Genomic DNA, 13,657 nt, shown 5'->3' with positions numbered 1-13,657 from the left:
TATCTTTAAAAGTGTGTGTATTACGTATAAAATTTTAAAGATGTACGCATCAATATGTATACATGAATTATGAGTTTTGTGAAAACGCGGCCTTAGACACATAAATAACATTAAAATTCACTTATTTTTAAGTATACGCACGTAGGCTTTCTCGTATTTCCCATTTGCAATAGGCAAAATTTCAATCTCACAATGTATGTTTTTATTCCTGGTTTCGCAACCACATGGTTCAAAAAGGTGAGGGATATGCCTACACATTTCAATCGAGAGCTTTACCCTGCCCATTGGAGGGGTTGAGCGATTTCAAACCACGCACAGCACACGTTTAATCCTATAGAGAGGACCTAGTCCTAGTCTACCACCTTAAGGAGCACTCTTATTTGAGCTTATCTTCGATATCTTTCAGGCGGCATTTAACCTCCGGTGCGGCATCTTTTTGCAGCAGCACCACAATCTGCTCAAAGGTCTGCGAAACCATTGCCAACTCTTTGGCCACCTTGGTCGGGTCCTTCGCCTTTAGTTTGTTGATCAGGATTAACATGATGTTCAGGGCTTCCTTCTTCAGCCCGGTGTGAGGGATTCCTAAAACAGAACATATTTAAATCAGTTTCAATTGTTTACTAAAATTGATAATGTAAAGAAAATACCAGCCACTTCCACAACAGCGGACAGGACAGTCTTGCAAACTTTCTGAAGTACTTCATCGTTCTCGGAGTCAACCTTGGCCTTTTTCTCTTTGTTTTCTTCCACCGAGAGCTCGTCCTTTCGCAACAAATGTAACCTATCCAGGAATCTTCCTAAAGCTTGCAGCAAACAGATCTGCACCTGTCGAGTGTTCAACTTCAAACACTGTACGCATTTTTCGACAAACTTCACCTGGTATTTGGTTTGCGTTTCGATTGACTGTTCCGGCCATGCTTTACCCAAAGTTTCGCAAACCGTTTCCTTCAGGTTGACAAAAATGAGCATCTGCTTGTTCTTTTCGTCGGACGTTAGCACTTCTTTTTCACCGTCTTTGTCGCCATCGGAAAGGTCTTGTTTGTCCAACAGATACCAAACCATGTTGTAAACTTCCTCGAATCGATCTTCTTTCAATTCTTCCAATGCGTTGCCAAGCGCTTTCAGAGCATGAGTTCGGTAGACAGGTTCTTCCTTGCGGCATTCCTTCATCAGGGCGTCAATAATCTGCACGTAGTGATTGGTGTCTTTTTTCAGATTCTTACACAAACTGGCGAGAGCTTGAAGAAGTTTTTCCTTTCCTTGGAATGTCCTACCGGAAACGTTACTAAGAACCAGTTCAATCAACTTCAAACGCACCGGATCTTCCAGGTTAGAACTAAGCTTAGTGGCTAAGGTGTTGATTGCGTTACCAGCTTGGGCCTTCAGCAACCACGAAGGGTCATTTAGCTTAGACTCTAGAATTTCTAGGATAGCCGTAAGATTCATCCTTAGACCAGCATCGCCAGTATTGATATCGTGCCACAAATCCTGCCACAGCTCAAGGGTAGACTTCGTATCCTCCGTCGACTCTTCATGCATTGCGAAAAACATCAATGGCATAACGTTGCCGGAATAATCCTTTAGAACTTCCTGGTGACGTTTGTTGATCGCTTGAATAGTCCACGGTACAGCTTTGTTGGACTGCTGCTCGAAATAAAACTCCTGTAGTTTCGCGAAAAGACGCACGATGGACTGTTCCTTGGCTGCCCCAATGAGGTGACCGATGGCCGAGGCAAAATACTTCCTAACGGTGGCGTTTCGATCCGAAAGCCCGGTGAAACATGCTCCCAGATATTTACTTGTGAGTGGTTGCATTTCCGCTCCCAGCTGAATACTGATCAAGCAAATAAAGTGAGCGCAAGCTACTTTTGTTCCCAAAATTACCGACGTCTTTAAAACATCCAGAACAGCTGGAGTCATTTTCTCCAAGGTCGGGTAATCAATATGTCGAATACACTTGGACAAAGTTTCCATGGTGTAGTGCTGTTTTGCAGCTTCCGCCCTCATAGAATCAACGACTTCTTGAGTACCTCCCGATTGTCCAGCCATCATGTTCGATAGATACGATAACTTGGCAGAATCCAACTCTCCAGTTGCTTGTAGTAAACAGGGGACCAAGCTAATCAAATGTGGCATAATCAACGACCCAGCCGAATCGATCAAATCCGATAAGGTCTTAATACTTAGCTTTCGGATCTCCGGAACGGTATTCGTCACACCTTTTTCCAAAAACAACGGGATAATTGAGCTGGCAACATTCAACCCAGATTTACTTCTCTCACTGGAAGCTGCTACGACGCAAACTTTACTCAAAGCACTGGCAGTCCCTTCCGCAGCCAGTCTCGTGCCCTCGTGAATATCATCCATCACCCTTAACAGTTGACTCCAAAGATAAGCTAGCTCAGGTTCCGGCACCTCCACTTCCATTGGCTCGCTTCCATCCTTCCGTAATTCATCTGATCGCAACTTCAGTCCACTGGTTCGCTTAATCAGATCTCTCACAGCCAGGCAGCAAGCGATTCTCGTTCGCCACTCCGATGAAGTCAAGTTCTTACTAACATCATCCAAAATGTCCCAATAATACAGTTCAACCGTTGCCTTCGAATCACTGACTACGGAATCCCAGATGGAAATCATCGAATTCTGAATTTTCGGGGTCGGATCGTATTTATAACGGAACAGCCTTGGGACAATTTTGCCAAGGTAGGGTTCCATTTTGAGTTTCGCGGACTTGGAAATCGATTGAAGGCCAAAGGCGGCACCCAGCTTACTGTTCCAGGTTGCATTGTGATTGGCCAGCTGCATAAACTGGTAGATCATCTCCGGTTGATTCAGATCCGAGGCCAGGCTGCAGAGTTCCTTGTAGGTGGTTAAGTTGCCGCTAGAATAAGAAAAAACAAATAAACACTTGAAACTCACTTTTGAATTCAAGAATTTGATATCGGATTTATATTTCAGATGAAAAATTTAAAAATGGATTTCGAATGCAGATATCAGATTCGGATTTTAGATTCAGATTTCCGATTCAGATTTCAGATTCCGATTCAGATTTCAAATTTTTGATGAAGATTCCAAATTTCTAATTCAAATTTTCGATCCCAAATTTAAGTTTCAAATTGAGACCTCAATCGTTTGAAAGCAGTTTTCGGTATTTTGTTTTCGCACATGATTAAACTAAATTCAGTTGGCGTCAAAAAGATCGACAAATTCGAGCAATGAACTCACCCTGTGGGAGCTTTCCCCAAAACACCCTCCTCGAACAGTTTGGTATCGGCTGTAACTTTCTGCACCTGACGCCTGCCACCGATCAGTTGATCAAGCAATAAGTTGGACAGTTCCTCCTGGTTGTCGTTGCTGGAAATGGAGAAAACGATACCCAAACCACGGGATGCAACATCTTGAACCAGTTCTGAAATTAGATTTTTTTTTTATGAAATACCGTTTTAAAAACTAAAATTAGAAGATCACAAACCGTTATCCTCAGAAAGCAAATCGGTCAGGGCCAACTGCAAAATCTGTCGATTATCGATAATAGGCTTTCGCTTATTGCAGTTTTTAACAATGGCCAGAAGCCAAATGGCACAAGCCTGTTTGAGGTAAGCATGTGGTTCATTAACCTTCTTGACCAGTTCAATCACGAACCACGTCAGCTTTTCGTCATCGATGTTGCCCTGGGAATCCAGATCGGCAACTCTCTCTCCAGTGGATAAACCTTGCAAGGTGTAAACGATCGCTTGGCCCATTGCGATATGCAGAGCTGGGTCTTTTGTCATTTTTAGAAGACCGAGGAATCCTTCCAGCAAACGGTTGGCGTAAAATTCTTTGTCTCCCACAGCTAAATATCCGAGACAGTGGGCAACGTCTTCACGAATCTTTGCCTTCGTGTGACCACTCTGAAGTAAAGTCATCAGCTTTTTGAACAGGGAAGCCTTGGTCGATGCCGATTCTTGCTGATCGGTTTCCATTTTGGTCTGATCGGTTGAATCGTCTCCCTTTAGGGGAAGTTTCGTACTGGAACCGATCAAGCTGAGAGATTTGATCGAAGCCGATTGGAGCAAGGATTGTGAATCGTCTAGCAAGGTGATTAGTAATTGTACGAGGTCTTTGAAGATTTGCCACTCTTGAAGTGCCGGGGTTATGATAAGCTTTCGATGAACAGCATTTGCCGCTGCTAGGATTGATCCGTGTCTGTTTTCGAGGGATTTATTGCTTAGGGATAGAAGTTCTTTAATTTGAGTTTCTAGCTCTTGTTCGTTACTGTTGTATGCCAGCAGAATTCCATAGACCTTGGCAATGAGAGCTCTGGTGGGCTCAGATATCTCTTTGAGTGAAGAACCTAAAGTGCTCAGTAGGTCCTTGTTTTCAGAAGCCAAAACTTCTGGAACTCCATTGACCAGATCATACATACAAGTTAGTTCTACAAATCCTTTTCGACCTATTATCAACTTCCTGATGAGTTCGTTGTATTTCTTAAGGATGTCTCGATTACCAGTTTCCACGGCGAATTTCTTCAAAAATGCTGCCAACTTCAGTACTTCCTTGTCATCGTCCGGATGAGTGTTGACACCAGCGTTGAATAGTAAGCAAATCCTCAGATAATCTAGGATCTCAATATAAGTATCGAAGTTATATGGCAGTTTAACTTTCCCGTATCCAGGTCGGTCAAGAATTGTAGCCGTTTTTCGTTCAGATTTCATAGCCACGTACTCCATCATATCGCGGAAACAAGGAAGAACAATCCTTCGAGGTTCGTTGGTAGCCGAAAACGGGTTTTTCGCCTCTTTATCCTCGGCCAATTCTTGGAAATCTTCCACCGAAACGATGGCTCCGTAATTGATGTGATCCTTCCGCGAGACTCCGTACAAATAAGTGGTCATCATCTCCCTCAACTGAGAACTTTCCCCGCAAATAATCAACAGCAAGTATCGAGACGGAACGTAGTAATCCGGGAAGCAAGTAGTCAAAAACACCGAAGCAACATTCTGTACAATGGTCAACTTCGATTCGGCCTTCTCTCCAAGTAATCCCAGAAGCAACAACTGATTCGAATTCGGAACAAATCTTCCTTTGGCGGTGAGATCGTCCGTAGCCATCGGACTTTCACTACCCGAAGATTGAGCCTTGGGTTGCTTCTTCCAATCGAAAGCCTGTGCTAGGGCAACGAGGGCTTCCCGAATTGACGAATGCAACTCAACGGGAGCCTGGGAAAGATGATCGAAATAGCCAGCAACCAGCTGCATGTCTTGATTGACCGTTGTAGGACAAACGATCGCCAACTGAGCCATCGCGTTGTAGGCAGCATTCTGAACTTCGTTTACCTCCTCCGAGGTTGGACCTATCAGTTTTGAGATCCCCGTTAGCAGCACCTTCGAGAGCTTGTTGATCAAGTCTGGTTGGCCACTGGAGAAGAAAATTATGTTAAAATGTTTCCACTGATTGACTTTAATCGACAGACTTGGTGATCAACTTATCGGCAAACTGCAGCGCAAGAACCTTGCACTTTTGATTGGTCACTTCGCCGAACAGCGACTCGAAAATAACCTGAATACCCTTGGCCGTGATGATTCCGTTGCCACGACACTTCAGCAGATGTTGCAGCAGCTTCTGCCGTACCCGGGTACATACCGGTGTCGTTTTCCGATCCGGAATCTTGGAACCGTTTCCGGAAAACAAAACGTACAACGGAGCCGAAAGCTTTGGATCTGCCCAATCGAGAGATCTAGAAAATTCAAAATACAAATAAATTCAACGCCTTTCAAGCTTATAAACAGAAGCCCTACGAGGTTATTTTGTTGAGCTCAACAATTGCAGGGGTGGCAACTGAAAACCGAGTGTCTGCGGAAGCGACAATCAGATGGGAAAGAATTTCCGGTTCCGGAAAAATGCCACCGCACAAAAACCGAACGATTCCCTTCTTGAGCTGTTCCAGCTCTTCGGCTTTCAGATGTTCGCTGGTTACACGCTTGAAGGAGTAATTGCTCATACCCGGTGGAACAACACCGTCCTGTGTCGTTCCGTAAGGTAACAGCAAAACATCCATCAGAATCGACAGCAACTGTTGCTTGCTGTGCGGTTTGCCGGAAAGACCGAGCAGCTCCGAACGATTTTCCGGATTGTCCGGAATCTTAATTTCCCCCAGCAGCGGTAGAACTAGCATCAGAATCCTGAAATCGAATTTTCATTAGATTTCTTCCTTGAATGTTTAGCAGAATTTGGAATTACTTGTCCTGATGTGGTTCAGGCTTTCCCTCCAAGCAATTCATCAGGGAGGGAGCCAACTCCGTTTGCTCCTGAATGGTTAACCGTGGAAAGCCCATCGTGATGTAAATTATTGCGAAATTCTGGAAAAAGAAAAACAAATTCCCTGAAATGGCATCCACTTTTTCGGGAAAACAATTTCCATACTATCAAGAACGACGAGTTAGATTGCTGATACTGCTGCAGCAGGGGCCCGAGCGGAAGCTGAATCTGGTTCCGGGACTTGAGCCGTTTGTTGATGTGGGTCAGGATTTCCATGACCTTCTTGCGGACCGCTTCGTGCGGTGACGTAATCTTGATCAGTACCGGCGTCAGGAACTTGGTCACGGTGTTCTGCAACTGCTCATCCGTATCGGCACAGCCGAGCCGAAGTAGAACCCGTTCCAGTAATTCTGTAAAAAAAATGGAAATTATCATAACTTTTTCTCATTTAAAATTCCGCACAAAATGGGACCCAAAGTGCATCGTCATCGCGGTCGTGAATATTTTTTGACTCAAAGAAACCCACATAAAAACGACATTAAATCTTACCCAGCTCCTCTGCCTGATTGGATGCCATAATTGCTTTATTCTATTGCCAGTCTTCAGATATAAACACAATTTTTAACTGTATTTTAACGATATTATCCGCGGAATCGGAACAAATTGCAAACGCGACGAGCCACCACAAAAAACGGTGATGTTTTGCTTGTGCAAAATGTCGCTGATAAAAATACCAAACGTCAACGAAGGTAGGTTGAAGCGGGTGGGAACGGGTGAAAAGTTGCAAGCGGGGTATAGTAAACAAACAATTGTCAAAGGCGGCGAAACAGAGGAGGGGTGAAGATTTGGTCAGGCCGGATCACACTCGATGAAAATGCAATAATCACATAAATGTCTTACAGCGTTCGTAAACTGCATTCTTCTTCTTCTTCTTTCTGATTGTTGATTGATTTTCAATCAACTTAGTATGGGACCGGTAGCATTGACCATATACCCAGCAAGTCTATAATGTTGAATTCCACCTCGCAGTCGGGTGGTTATTATAATTCCGATTTTATGTCCCGCAGGAAATTGGTCACTTCTTGGTAGATGGATATTTCGTTTGTTTTGCATAATTCAATCAGTGTTTGAAATTTGTGTCCAAAAGAATATTTTGTTCTGTTACTGTTGTATTTTGTACAGTAGAGAATGGTATGTTCTGCCGTTTCCGGTGTCAGGCAAACATCGCAGTTCGGATCGTCTACAATTTTCCACTTGGCAAGCCAATATTTGGAGTAGCTGTGGCCCGCTAGAATACGGTTTAAGGTTCTTATTTCCCAGCTGGTAAGTTTTTTCTTTGAGTACCAAGGGGTTTCCTCGAAGCTTTGTTGTGTAGCCTGGAAGAATTTGCCAGGCTGTCCTTCTCTTTCTGAGTAATTTAGATACCATGTTCTGGTTGATTCTAATTTCTCTTGTTTGAAATAGTTCAGAGCATCCTTCATGAAGAGACCATTTTTGAAGATTTCTGTGGAAGTTGTGCCAGCCTTTGCCAGAGCGTCCGCGATATCGTTACCCTCCAGGGATACATGACTTGGTATCCACTGGATGGTTGTGTCGAGTTTGTAGGCAATGCCGATAATTTGTTGAACGATTTGATTTCTAATGTTCGACTTCAACGTGGATTAACGTGCATTATTGGGTGACAAAAAAAAAACAATGACAATACTGACAAAAATGACAAAAATAACAAAAATGAAAAAAGATGACAAAAGATGACAAAAATGACAAAAATGACAAAAATGACAAAAATGACAAAAATGACAAAAATGACAAAAATGACAAAAATGACAAAAATGACAAAAATGACAAAAATGACAAAAATGACAAAAATGACAAAAATGACAAAAATGACAAAAATGACAAAAATGACAAAAATGACAAAAATGACAAAAATGACAAAAAATGACAAAAATGACAAAAATGACAAAAATATGTTGCGTATCTAAGGATTTAAAAGTGCAAAATTAGTGTTTTGGTTATTTCAATCAATTGCTTAAAACAAGTTTTACATTTAAAAAAAACCAAAAATAAGGCTTTCGAATCCGGTATATTTTTAACAAATTTAGTTGAAACGTCCATTTTAAATAAAAACCAAACTGAAGACATTATGAAGAAATTTCATACGAATATCAATTTATAATAAAGTAAAGAGTTTGTTCTGAGGATTTAAATAATATCTCAATTATTCTAGTCATTTTTCATCCTGAAATCTTGTATAACACTTGATTTGAATTCCGTAGAAACTTTATAAAAACTAGAAACAATCTTGTTCCATTTAAGGCTGTAATTTATTTTCAAATTGGGGGGAAAATTAGTACACGCAAAGAAAACTAGTTTCTAAACAAGTGTTAAGCTAAGCATACCAATTGTAAAAATACAAAACGAGTTTGGCTCCTTAAAGCCTAAAGGCATGAGCCGTTTCAAATAAAGGAATTATAAAAAAAAAAAAAAGAAAACTAGTGCATTAAATAAAAAGAAATACATTTATGAATCAAGGTGCTAGCGTTTTTTGAATCTAAAACTAATTTTTTCGATCGAAACGAAACAAAATCATTTCAAGATATTGTAAGAAAAATCCGAATTAATGTACCTACCTTACTTTAAATCAAAAGAAAACTATTTGTGCCAGAATCAATGAACAAATTCTTTGATTTTGATTAAATTTTCATCGAAACCTCCAATGATGGATAACATTGTGCCGTCTCAATAGCGTAGAGGATTTTTGGTGAGTTTGTTTTCAATTTATCTGATCTAAATTACTAAAGTTTTAAATTCGTTTAAGGCCAACTCAGCCGACGACGATTGGTACCAAGAAATGTATCAAGTTGGAAGTTGGGGAATTCCAAGACGATCCGATACATTGACAGACAGACAGATGTTTAAAAATTAGTATTATTTATTGTTCTGCTACAATCTTAAAGTTGCAATTGCATAATTACCTCCCTAGCATTACATTCATTGTTTTTGGAAATTATTTTTGTCATTCAGTTGTGTCATGTTTACTTAAAGGTTTTCTATCTTTCTCTCTTATTTACAGGTAGACTACCAAAAATCTGGACCAGGAAGAAAACGCAGTGGCAAAAGATGAATAAAAATATATTTATGAAAAATAAATTTATTATTCTTTCTCGAAGGAAACTTTTGGTGGAACTAGATTTTATGGAAACGAAAGAAAATTATTAGATAAAAAAAATGATTTTAAATTAAAATAAAAAAAAAACTTGAAAATAAAGGAAAATATTATGGCATCAAACGAAAATGCTAAAGATTCAAGGGATTTGAGATTTTGAAACAAAGTATTTCAAATTTTGAATCAAGAAACGTTTTTTGATTCGAAGGAAAACATTTCTTCGAAGGAAAACATTTCTTCGAAGGAAAACATTTCTTCGAAGCAAAGGAAAATATATTTGAATCTAAGTAATTTTAATTAGTCTAAGAATTAAAGGAAAAAATCCTTTGTTTTTACGGCACTTACCTCTGAAACTAATTTTTATTTTTCTGTGTGCATGGTACTAGGTTGTAATTTAAATATTTTGTCTTCTGTTCCCCTGTGCTAAATATTTTCATCTCTATTTACGGTGTCCGGGATTTTATTTTTAATAATCAACGCAATCCTTCTATGCATTATTTAAAAAACCTGATAATATTTGAGACATGTTGCTAGTTTAATATTATTCTAGTAGTGAAAGTGGCTCCAGAGAGCTTCATCATCAAGAGAAAATACACTTAGTAAGAGAATCACTCTATGAAAGTAATTTCAAAGAAATTTGAACCTTAGCACAAAGTTCGGTAGATTGATGAGAGAAATTTGACGTTTGAAGATTTTTTTTCATTATTCAGTTTTCCTGCCCTGTGGGCAAACATCGACATTTTAAGAATTTCATCTTCAAAAAAGTAGAAAATAGAATATTTATTTAAGGTTTTGAGTGAAAGTTTCCAGAAAATAAAATTAATGCATAAAACCATCGTAGCCTGAACAGATTATTGCTGTGATTCGGTCGAATAATAAGAAAATCTAAACATTATATATATGTACAGTACCGTTCATAATTGTATAGAAATTGAAAGCATGCGCACTGTCACTTCGACTTTGAACTTCCATAGCTTTTTTCTCTAATAATATTTTTTGATCAAATTTTCTGCGTTAGATAGATCAACTATCACACTATTATACCACAAAATTTTAGCTTTCTAGAGTTTAAGTGGCCTGAGATACAGCAATTTTACGAAAATCGGACTTTTTGGACTTTTACCATTCAAACTGCAATATCTCAAAGAAAAGCTACATTTTTTATTGAAATTTTTTTGAAAACTATCATGAGAGAAAAAAGCTATGGAAGTTCAAAGTCGAAGTGACAGTGCGCATGCTTTCAATTTCTATACAATTATGAACGGTACTGTATGTATGAATTTTATTTGCATTTTCTGCTTGAAAAAATAAATGAAAAAAGTAATTTGCACTGTAAATAATTGCCATTTTTAAACATGACTTTGGCACAAACAAGTATTTTAATTCAAACCACAGAGAACAGACGTACAAGTTAGTTCACGAAACTTGTGCAAAATTTTTAACGATCGTTTTAACCAACTTTTTTTTTGCTGGGTCACCAGTTGTCTCCAAACACATCAAAGAGAACTGTCAAAAATAAACTGAGAAAAAAACAATATTCTGGTCAGTTTTGAACAGGTCGTATGAACTGTTTGTAAGGATTCAAGAAAATTGCTTCTAAAGTTTCGTAACACTTTCGTCTGGTTGCATAATAAAAAAATATCCTAAAAGTTAATCGAATATTTTCTTCAAGCTAGAAGTGCTAAATTTTGGACAATGGGATGCAAAAGTGATACTTGAAAATAACCCGCTTTGAGATGTCTAGAATCAGTTCTGAGAGGTAAGACTGATCGTTGATAATGCTCCTATTTGATTGAATAAAGCCGATTCGTCCTCTGACGATAACCATTCAAGAAGTGCAAAAACTTATTGTAAAACTGTTAGTTATTTCGACAGCCTCAGTAGTGCAAAAATAAAAGAATGAAAAAAGTTTCATCACCGGTACTCAGGGCCGGATTAAGCCATCGGGGGGCCCGGGGCAATTTTTCTCGGGAGGGCCCTATAATTCGATTTTTTTTTCAAATGCTATCCCAGAAAATACAAAAGGTTTTAAACGTGTAAAAAAAACTGGAGATGAGTTCAGTATACTATCTTCAAATTGGCTGCGTAGAAAATAGTTTCAGTTATATTCGAATGAAAATTGTTAATCAATCACGTGCAAACATTGTGGAAGAGTTTAGAAATTTCTTAGAAATGAAAACTCTGATTTAAGCTGCAAAATGCAAAACCTGATTCTCTTTTTTTAATCTTATCACGAACTAAAATCCTCTAATTAAAAAAAAATGACTGGATAGGTATTTCAAATCATTTTCATATTATCATTGATCTTTTGGTTTATGCTTTTTCGAGAAATATTTACCTAGTGACAATTAGGAAATATCATGAAGATTTTAAACATAGAAAACAAATTTAAAAACAAATGAAATCCACATTCCATAGAGATACAGATATAAGTTTATAAGAATTCGAAACTTTAAATCACGTTTTATTCAGAACCAAAACTCAGTGTCTCAAATCTAAATCATAATTTCAAACCAAGTTTTGAAAAACAAAATATGAATTAAATTTAAAAAAAAGAGATTTTTTAAAAAGAAATTTAAAAAAAAAAAGAGAGAAGAGAGTTACAACCAGAGCAAAAGCAGAAATTGCATCAAATGTGAATTTCAATTCTATATCTTTGAAACACAAAAAAAATCTATTCATGAGATGTTTTTGAATATGATTCTCATCAGATAAAATTTTTTTTTCAAATTGTTATTCTAAATGTGACGAAAGTTTCATTCGATGCCCTCAAAATCAAAGGGGGATTAGTGCAAGAATGGTCGGTTGAAAAAAAATGAGAATAAAGATTAAATGTTGAAAAAACACAGAATCAGTTATCATCGAAAAAAATCAGATGATAAGGAATCCAAATTAGTTTGGTACCTTAAACAAAAATCCAGAATTTTCAAAATTCAGAAAAATTATAAAACTGAACTTCAGTAACTGAAAAATCAGCACAAGACTTGAAAATCCCAATGAATTGAATCTGGAAAAAGATGAGATTAAGATCATAGAAATATTCATATTAAGAAAATCACTTAATGATACTAGCAACCCAACAATCAGATCGTTTTTATGATAATTTTAGAATGATCATTCAGAAAATGATATACTGAATTCAGGATATTCACTTCAGTAGATGATAAAATTTTGGTTAAGTCAGATGAAAATGTTCCAATACAAATTTCAAGCCTAAGACAGCAATTGGGATGAAAATTCAATAAAGAAACCCTGTACTGTCGATTCGTCCAATTTAAGCAACTACAGTTTTTTTTAAAGATTTTACTTTCAAAAATAGGGAGGGAAAAGGGTTTAGAATTTATTAATCAATGAAAATTTCAATAATAATGATTGAAAGGTGAAAAGTTATTATAATACGCGGTATTAACCCGGATACTGCCCGGGTAAAATTCTGAAATGTTTTTCATAAAGCGAAATTAGCTGCTATTTTAGTGCAGTAAACCATAACTTGGAAACTTAACGTAACAACAAACATTTTTGTTGTGCAAGACGTTTGAATGTGGTGAAAATGAGAAGATTTTTTTTTAATTTTTTTACCTGTTCTGTACACAATATCGTAACTGATACATTTCGATAAAAAATGGGAATTTAAGGTGTTTTGCCTCATAATCTTCTTAATTTTTTTTCTAATTGTGTTTGGTCCAGAAGAAATTGATATTCTCAGTTCGCAAAATGTGGGAGAGCTCCTTCATTGCTTACTCTAGGGGGCCTCCTTAACTTTTTTAAGACAAAAGCTAATTTAGATATTATTTCACGGGGGCCTTTTAGTTTTTGTATTTCAAGTTTTCTTTCCGATGTTCTAGTTTTGATATCTTTTCATGGATTTGTAATATGATTGTAGGATGATTAAAGTAATGTTAAAACTTTTTTTCCCTCGGGGGGCCCCCCTAAGCCGTATCGTTACGTATCGTTTCGGGTTATTCTGGGGGACATCTAATGAAGGATGAAGGTAATCCGAAACGTTACGTAATTATCGCAGCGCACTAAATTGGACTGCGCACTCATGACTGCGACATTTGTGCGAACTTCTACATTCGTGCGACCTGTCAAATCAGTGTAAAATCTGTCGGAGTTCTTCTCGCTAACCTCTTTTCAGTCAACCTTTGTACGGATAACTGCGAATGCAAAACATTGCACGAAATCCAATTTTCAATGAAAGAGATAATAAATGTAAAAATAAAAAAAGGTTGTTTCCCTAACCGAAAA

The 13,657-nt window shown here is 37.9% G+C and overlaps 1 protein-coding gene across 6 annotated transcripts in view; it reads right to left on the bottom strand.

Moving 5' to 3' along the window:
• Positions 1-179: 179 nt before the first annotated feature.
• The window catches only part of LOC129744150 (proteasome-associated protein ECM29 homolog), a 34,073-nt gene continuing 20,595 nt past the window's right edge, over positions 180-13,657 (bottom strand). For 4 of the 6 annotated variants that reach the window (XM_055736547.1, XM_055736546.1, XM_055736551.1 and 1 more), the window contains exons 2-9: positions 6,406-6,650; positions 6,223-6,341; positions 5,781-6,164; positions 5,456-5,719; positions 3,473-5,400; positions 3,226-3,409; positions 648-2,881; positions 180-582 (exon numbers count right to left, since the gene is read on the bottom strand). In XM_055736547.1, the coding sequence (XP_055592522.1) occupies positions 377-582; positions 648-2,881; positions 3,226-3,409; positions 3,473-5,400; positions 5,456-5,719; positions 5,781-6,164; positions 6,223-6,341; positions 6,406-6,650 (5,564 nt within the window). In that variant the 3' untranslated portion in view covers positions 180-376. Of the gene's footprint in view, positions 583-647; positions 2,882-3,225; positions 3,410-3,472; positions 5,401-5,455; positions 5,720-5,780; positions 6,165-6,222; positions 6,342-6,405; positions 6,651-6,789; positions 7,121-7,140; positions 8,057-13,657 lie in introns of those variants that run through there. The other 2 variants (XM_055736549.1, XM_055736548.1) reach the window with 2 other exon arrangements.

This window comes from Uranotaenia lowii, chromosome 2 (assembly GCF_029784155.1).
Source record: "Uranotaenia lowii strain MFRU-FL chromosome 2, ASM2978415v1, whole genome shotgun sequence".
Lineage (NCBI taxonomy): Eukaryota > Metazoa > Arthropoda > Insecta > Diptera > Culicidae > Uranotaenia > Uranotaenia lowii.
Note: the sequence above shows the minus strand (reverse complement) of the source record. Positions and strands in the feature narration are given on the sequence as shown.